General features: G+C 47.8%; 1 protein-coding gene across 1 annotated transcript in view; it reads right to left on the reverse strand.

Moving 5' to 3' along the window:
- LOC144736323 (polycystin-1-like protein 2) overlaps nucleotides 1–8,296 on the reverse strand; it is a 28,389-nt gene extending 20,093 nt beyond the window's left edge. The window contains exons 1-3 of the mRNA XM_078618983.1: nucleotides 8,075–8,296; nucleotides 4,860–5,301; nucleotides 3,841–3,983 (exon numbers count right to left, since the gene is read on the reverse strand). Of these exons, the coding sequence (XP_078475109.1) occupies nucleotides 3,841–3,983; nucleotides 4,860–5,301; nucleotides 8,075–8,263 (774 nt within the window). The 5' untranslated portion in view covers nucleotides 8,264–8,296. The remainder of the gene's footprint in view (nucleotides 1–3,840; nucleotides 3,984–4,859; nucleotides 5,302–8,074) is intronic.
- Between the last annotated feature and the right edge of the window lie 613 nt (nucleotides 8,297–8,909).

Below are 8,909 nucleotides of genomic sequence, written 5' to 3' on the forward strand. Positions count from 1 at the left end.
TATAACTTATTGCGGCGGGTGCGGCAGCCTGAAACTACTGCACAAATCTACACCTCAACCTAAAAGTTTATATATCCCGCCACACACAGCCTACATGTCATGTAATTACATTTTGGTACGCGCGCCTATTAAGAACTTACATGGAAGAACGTCCCAAACAACAGACAGGCGCAGTCTTTCAGCCTTAGTCACTGGCCTGTTTTTTGGTGGCGGAAACTACAACGGCCTATTTTTAATTCTTATTAGTGACACCACCACGCTCCAGGCGGCTGCAGCAGCCGCAGCAGCCCACGCACGTTCAATTACATCATCATGGTTTAAACGCCGACTAGCGAGCGGAGAGGAAGTGACTCGTTCGTGGCTATTATATTCACCAATCAATAAAGCTGTTTACTGTTTCTGTTGTCTATTATTTACATAATCGAGTTCAAACTCACGAGCTTCGTTTGAGTTAACAAACGGTTTCAACAAGTGGAGGAAGCCAGAAAAACTAAATTCTCATGAAAACAATCCTAGCCACCGCACACAGCTTTTACTACATGGAAGGAAGCCGAACGAAGGATGATTGATGGTGCTGGAATTGACGCAGTGGTTCAAGCTCAGATTCATTTGGAAAAACAACGTTGGCGAGATATATTGCAAAGAATACTCACCTGTATTAAGTTTCTGGTTTCACAAAATTTGGCACTACATGGCCATGAGGAAAATTTGAATGCGGATGAAAAAAATGTTGGAAACTTTCTCGCGCTGATCAAACTCGTTGCGCAGTATGACCCATTGTTAGCAAAACACGTACAGCACGCAGGAGAAAATCCGGGATCAGTTTCTTATTTGTCACCGGAAATCCAGAATGAATTTATCCACATACTTGCGTCGACTGTAAAGAACCAATTGTTGAGTGATATCAGGAAAACAAGTACTACGGTATCTTACTTGACTCAACTCCTGATCTAGGACATAGGGAACAGCTTTCTCAGGTCATAAGATTTGTGGATGTGAATTTTCAAACTAAAAAAAGTAACTATCAAAGAATCATGTTTAGGTTATATCGAGATACATGCAAAAGATGCAGCAAGCCTAGAAAGAGTCATCGTCGAGAGACTGAAATCTGACAACATACCTCTAGCCGACTGTCGGGCACAATGTTATGACAATGCTGCTGTGATGACTGGGCATATATCCGGCCTTCAACAACGAATATGTGACAAAAATCACAGAGCATTGTTTGTCAACTGTGACAACCACAGCTTAAACTTAGCAGGAGTACACTCAGCTAAACAGGATCCACTTGTCACATTTTTGGAACAGTTGAAAGTATATATTTGTTTTTCTCTCGTTCAACAATTCGTTGGGAAGAGTTAAAAAAGCTGTGCCCATCACAGTAAAGCTGGAGCCTGAAACACGCAGGAGTGCACGATCAGAAGCTGTTAAAGCTATCTTGAAGGACTGGATGAGCTAGTAAGGCTGCTAGACAAATTATCGGAGGACGTAACTATGACGCCTGAAACCAGAAGTGATGCAGAACAGTTACAGGCATGCGTATTACATTTTAACTTCATAGTTTTATTACATTTCTGGAATGGCATTCTTGGAAAAATTGATCGTGTTCAGAAGCGCTTACAGGATCCTACTATGAATTTCAAGGAAGCAGCAACTGATCTTGAATCTTTGGAGCATGAATTTGTCAAGCTTCGTGATGATTTGAGCCAAGTTGCTGTAGAAAACGCCAAAACAAGATGCACAGCCTGGGGGATCGATGTGGACAGAAGAATTAGGCGACATCGGAAGATGCCAGGAGAACTGGCAAGAGATGCAGGACTTTCAGCAGAAGAAGAAATTGTGCGCGTTATGAAGAGCGTATTTTATCGACTTCAACAGGTGATGTCAACACGGTTTTTACGACTAAAAAACCTGAACACAAAATTTTGATTTCTGCTGGACGTCAAAACTCTTCTATCCAACACAGATGTCGATGCAATTCGTCGAAATTGCAAAGATTTTGGAAATTTCTATGACACCGACATCAATGGCCACGAACTTTTCACAGAAATTGGAGATTGCAAAATGCTGCTCAGTAACCGGAATGAAGTTCTACCAGAAACTCCTTTGGATCTTCTTGGTTTTATTGTGTTTTATGGAGACGACATATTTCCGAATTTGCGAATTTCACTGCAAATGTTATTAACAATAGCAGTTTAAATTGCAAGCTGTGAGCGGTCGTTCAGCAAATTGAAACTTATTTAGTCGTATTTGCATGCTTCAATGGGACAAGATCGTCTCAGCGATCTTGCTCTTCTTAGCGTTGAAAGAGAAACATTGGAAAAAAAACAGATGTTGATTACGTGATTGACCAGTTTGCGACAGTGACTGAGTGAGCCATGTAATATAATTTCTATAAATTTGCTTCTTTAAATACAATGTTTCATTAAAATTTAAATTGTTATTCCTTATTCGATGTAATAGGAAAATGTGATTAAACGGGGGGGGGGGGGGGGCGCCAATTTTATAGTTCGTCCCCGGGCGCAAAATATCCTAGCTACGCCTCTGTCTGTCACTGCCCAGGGCCTCTTGCAGTGACAGAATGAGAATCGGAAGTAGTGTCTTTCCCACTGAGTAAAATCCGTAGAGCGAAGAAGAGCTCTTTTATGAGGGTGACTCGTCCAGAAAACATCAAAGTATCCCTCGATTATATATTTAAAGAAAAAAACTTAATAATACCAATTATGTTGTAAAATTACATTCACACTTAAACTTTCGTGATTTTAACCGAGGCAGTTGAAATGGGGACAGAGATGATAGAGTGGAAATGCCAAGAGACGACACTATGTGGTTCCAAACGATTTGGGACAGCAGCGACATAAAATGCTTTTGATCCCAATTTCGCACGAAATCTGGGAACTGTTAATTGGCAATCAGACATGCATCGCCGCAGATGGTGTAGGATTGTCTGATGGTAAAAACAACAGGTCGGACAAATAAAGGGCAGATCTACGGACAACAGCCTTGTAAATTAAAATTGCCCTGCAGTGAAATTGTCCTCTTATATCCAACCACATTTGTCCAGCCATGGCATAGATGTCACAGTGACGCGTCCTCTGAGCTGCATCCACTGTGAATCGTAATGCAGCACTGTGTGTGTATAATGTAATGTGGGGAGCGGAAGTGTAGCGATTATTAGGCTGCGCTACGAACCTGGCGACCCGGGTTCGATTCCTGCTTACGGCCAACACGAGTGACGATTATCTGAACCGGTCCTGGTAAATATTGCCACGAGGGAGACAAAGGCGGCCGTGCGTGGTGTTGGCTACAAACGCCCTCATGTGCTGTGCCAGCCTTCATAGGTGCTCGCTAACAGCACTTGCCCCAACAGTCTGTTTTAGGCTTTGTCTTTGTAATGTAATGTAAATAGTCATGTAAGAAACGCATTGCTGACCCATCACACCGTGTTCATTAAATTCAATTCAATATTTCCCTCGAAGTGGTTGAACTCAATGTTTTTGTCCTTGAGTTTGTCGGGTGGAGAATTATTCCACGAGACGGGGGCCCAGGCACCTTTGGAAAGCGCTGTCGCTATGCGTCTCTAGGCCGGGGATTTGTGTCAAAACGACGACAACGATGATGAGATCACCACGAGCAACAGCAGACCCGAGATGTTTTCGTTTTCCCGATCGCTGGCTACGGGCGCGCACAACTCCTGACAAATAACGGCGGTGCGCTCGTGTACAGTCACACGGAGCTTACACTTTACACGCTGTGGAACCGGAAGTCCAATGAAGTCAAATTCGGCCCTTAGTAACTTAAAATAATTTCCCCATCGGTGGAGTGGGATGCATCACTCACCTGAGCCACACCGGTCACCCAGACGTTACGTTCGGGGTCCCACATCTTGCAGGTCAGCCTGTGGAGCGACATGGCCATGGACGCCGTGACGTTATTGTCGAGTGCCCTCTTTGCTCTCCGATTGCTTGCATCGGTCGAGTTACCTGCGGCAACAAGGACGAGCATTGTGTAAAGCATTAGGAGGGAACGTTTAGAAGTTGAGTGTCAGCTGGAAGAATTCACGGTGGATCTGTTGTGACTGCGATTTCAGCGTCTGGACAATTGCCGCAGAGCTGCGTCAACCTCCCCAGCTGTTGATCGCCAAGACCCGGGGGTCAAGATTTACAACCGTATAGACGAGGTCGTGTTTGCAAATTCCCGCAAGATGTAGAGCGTGTGCTCGATACTCGCCGTTTGCATCGCATGATCTGAAACCAAGATTGTAACCGAGATCTGCGCTGGACAACATACACACCTCCGACTAGCACGGTTGGCTACGTACGGTCTGAGAGAAGTTCAACATACGTATGGACGTGGGGGAGAATAGATGCACAGTACCTGATGTGCGTGTTGAGTGTTGTTACATCATCATGTAAAAAAGCAGACGCATAAAAATACCGTACGTGGTAAATAAACCGTTCTCACAGCCCATTAATTCACACACCTTTCAACAGATGCAGCTCTCTTATGGCACTTGTCGACGCGGAGGTGATAATAACATAGAGGTGGAACATCACCCCTCATGTCCCGAAAAACAGACCTCATTAGGTAAACTGTGTAGAGCCAGAATACCTGCCCTGTGTTCCAGAAAACAAACCTCATGAGCTAAACCGTGTAGTACAGCCGGAACACGTGTTCAACAAAGCCGCGTTGGGCAAGGTTACCCCGAACAACCGCTGGTTTTGCTGCGCCCCCTTCTCTACACTTCCCGCATCGTGGCCGCGTGGTCAACCACCCCATGCGCCGGCCAGGCTCGAGTTCCCCCACGCTTGTCGATTCCAAGCGATCTGTCCGGCTCCCGGTTCTGAGCGGAGGCGTACCGGTCTCCCTGAGGCCCAGGAAGTAAACGCCGACCTTGACGCTGCCGCTCGGCACGAACACGGAGTACTGCCCGTCTTGGGGGAGGGAGAAGCGGAAGTCGTAGTCGGGAGGCCGCGCGGACGGCGTGCCGTTGAACTTGAGGAAGACGTCCAATTCGAGCTCGCCCGTCGTCGTTGTCGTCGCTGGCGGCGGCGTGAACTTCATGAAGATCGCCGAGGCGGCCGTCTCGATGTGGAACTTGCTGATGGCGAGGCAGTCGGTGGCGACGGTGCAGTTGGGCACGGCCATCGCGAGGGGCTGCACGGCGTCCCGGTTTCGTAGGCTCACCACAACGCTCGCGCCCGAGCCATTATGCTCCGCGCTCACGCTCAGCTGCACCACTGGAGAGTTGATTCTGGAACTTGCGTCCCACACGTATGGGTTTTTGTCAAACGAAAGAACCTGTGAGAGACCATGCGGAGAAAAGAGTGCAACTTTTGCTGGCATTTTTAAAAATGCAAAGTGTAAAAAAATAAGTCATGATAATTTGCAGATATTTGTCAATCAAACGGTCAATATGATATATGAACGGGCATATCATCTATGTTCTATCCTAAGTATACTAGGCTGGCATATCCCCTATCTTAGGGGGATGACGACAAACTTAACACAAAAATGAGTGATAAAGAAATAAAATAAATATATCACGACGTTTCCATCGCAACACAAGCAGTCGTCCTCAGGCGGAAAAAATAATCCAGCAGCGGAACTGCTGATCCAGGAAGAAACACAGTGAGAGAGCTGTTACAACAAGAGGTTATATATGTGGCGAAAGGCGAGCAGGCGGGGTCTGAGCTGGAAAGGAATTCTATCCCCGCACGCAAGCACGTCAGTTCTGTTAATGGGGGAGATTAAGGAGAGAGATTAGCATGAAATGAGCTTCCGTCGCCGCATAAGAGTATCGCCCCCGCATGTACGCACAACAGCAGTGTTGATGAGAGATTAGCACTATGTTTATGGGAGAGATTAGGCAGAGAGATTCGGGGGATTAGCAAGTTAATGTCATGTCTATGTGTAACACAAGCTGCGGCGCTGCCAACTGCGCTGTGAGAGGCAAGCGTTTCCATGCAAGAGAACCACCGCAACGGTGGTTGTGCCAGTGAGACACACATCCCATCACACAGCCAGAACCATCGATACATCGAGGCTAAGGGAGCAGAGGTGGCCATGTTAGTGAGACCCCAGCCCGTTAATGCAGAGGGACATAACAGGGCAATGCAACTCAGAGAGTCGGAGATAACAGCCAAACCGCAGGGAAGAATGGAAGCACCACAGCAAGTTACGATTTTGCTTGGTTAATAACGTCCTTCCAATGATTTCTCAGCTTATACCCATCTTATCGGTTGAAATTGTCTCTGTGTTTATATATCTGGATGGCTTCATGGACAAATATTTAATGGTAGCCCGAAGGTTTGCAGAGTACCTTGGTCTCGGGAAAAAAATACCGTGCGATCCCACTGCGCTATAACAATGATCAGCCACGGCAGAGGTATTGTTTCTGCCGTTTTTCAAATCTGCCTTGTGTTCGCGAACATGGTTCGAGACATGTCGTTTCATTTCCCCAATGTAACTGCTGCCGCAGACATAACTTAGTTTGTAGACACCAGGGTATTGCATGTCAGGAATGACATCCTACACAGATGGGATCAAATCACGGATTTTGTGTACTGTATTGATTTGAAGGACGTTATGAACCAAGCAAGGCGTAACTTGCTGTGGTGCTTCCATTCTTCCCTGCCGTTTGGCTGTTATCTCCGACTCCGAGTTGCATTGCCCTGTTATGTCCCTCTGCATTAACGGACTGGGTCCCACTAACATGGCCACCTCTGCTTCCTTAGCCTCGATATATCGATGGTTCTGACTGTGTGATGGGCTGTGTGTCTCACTGGCGCGACCACCGTTGCGGTGGTTCTCTTGCGTGGACGCGCTTGCCTCTCACAGCGCAGTTGGCAGTGCTGCAGTTTGTGTTACACATAGACATGACATTAACCTGCTAATCCCCCTAATCTCTCTCCCTAACCTCCCCCATTAACACAACTGACGTGCTTGCGTGCGGGTATATAATTCCTTTCCAGCTCAAACCCCGCCTGCTCGCCCTTCGCCACATATATATAACTTTTTGTTGTAACAGCTCTCTAGCTGTGTTTCTTCCTGGTTCAGCAGTTCCACTGCTGGATTATTTTTTCCGCCTGAGGACGACTGCTTGTGTTGCGATCGAAACGTCGTGATATTATTTATTATTTTATTTTTCTACCCACGTGACTTTACCGAAAGAACCAAAGAGTATGGATTCCAACAGTCACGAAGGCTTCAAATCAAGAGTGATAAAGAAATTAGCTTTTAATCTAGAATTAAAAGTGCATAGCTCCAGTGGCTTCCTAATATCAGAAGGAAGAGTGTTCCAGACGGCCGCAGAATCACATCTGAAAGCACGCGATTCGCTGACCATCTTCATTCGATCGCTGAGCCAAAATCCGCCGATGTGAGGATGACCAGAGTTCACATGATCATGGTGTATGCTCCTTTACGAGATCAGCGAGGTATTGTGGTTCATCTCTGGCAAGCGCTTTGTGTCTAATGAGTGCTGGTGGTGCTGTCGTTATTGCAACTATACCTCACCTTACGGAGCAGTCACCCCGCAGGGCTTGTAGGAAGCTCGAGTGTAAGGAGACGACTACAGAAGTTACCCTCTGCGTTTGTGCGTGCGACCATTCATATCCCCGTCAGATACTTTTCAAAATCACATTCAGCCCCGAATACGGAAAGGGTCTCCCACCCGTGCCTTATGGCCAAATCACCCAGGGAGGCACCCTATCTCGTCGGACCTTCGAGGCTAAGCAGGTTTGAGCCCGGACAGTGCTCCGATCGGTGACCACCCGCGTACATCAGGTTGTCACGCGTGGCTTTTGGCACTGGCGGTCAGCGGCGCAGCGACAGCAACTGTTGCGCTGCACATCTACGCACTCCCGCGTCCCTGCTGCCCCAGATCTACCGACCCGCACACCAGCCAAAGGTGCGTTTTGTGAAGTATGGTCAAGTAGCACCTATGAAGGCCGGAACTGTGGCACACGAGGGGGTGGGTGGCCAGCAACCACGGCAAGGTCGCCTTTGTCTCCACAGTGGCGATGTTTACACAGCGCACCGCATGCAATAACGCTGGCACACACACACGCACCTGTATGTTGGCCGTCTGAAGTAGGAGCTCATCTGAAACGTTTGTGAAGGACGCGTTCAGATTGGTAAGGCCATTGTCCCACTGTTTGTCCTGCACGCTGCCGAGGGTGTTCAGGCCGATTGTGACGCTGAGGTTGTTTGCCGTGACCACGATCGGCTCTTCCCCAAACACCATGGCGTCCAGCATCATGCCGGTGAAGTCATCGATTGCCTGCGTGCAACTGTCAACCACCTGCATCGTCTGCGGGGATGATGGAAGAGGGATGAAGCCAAGTGCCCTTAACTCAACACTTTCATTGTGTGTGTGTGGCATTAAAATGAAAATTATATACAGCCGACGATTCGGGCGGTGGCCCTTATTTAAATCAAATGAATCATCTTTGCAGAAGGGCCATTTCTTGAAACGTTGCCCATTATATAAAAAAAAAATTCCTGAGGCCATAGTACTATTGACGACTGTGTCGACTATTTTTTCATCGTCAATTGTGCATGAGGGAGCGCCACCGCCAACGCTACAGCAGCAGCATTGTCGAATAATGCGTTTATCTTTAATTGCAGTGCGATTAGAAACGGTCGGGTAGCTTCGGGGGCACGGTCAATGGCAGAGCAACGAAGCTGAGTCAATCCACCGCAGGATTAGGGGGGCTCCTCCCAACGCCTGGGCAGGTCACGGGGGTGAGCGGACCACGGCCTCGGGGCCCCTCACTGCGGGGCGGTGAGGCCAGCGTGGCCCCCGACGTCAGAACCCCAAGTTGGATGGAGCACCGTGAGCGCTTGGATTGGTGACCGCCACGCACAAACAGCTTGCAACAGCAGCCGTGGGGTTGCACAAACAA

This window comes from Lampetra planeri, chromosome 60, assembly GCF_965212315.1.
Source record: "Lampetra planeri chromosome 60, kcLamPlan1.2.h2, whole genome shotgun sequence".
NCBI lineage: Eukaryota > Metazoa > Chordata > Hyperoartia > Petromyzontiformes > Petromyzontidae > Lampetra > Lampetra planeri.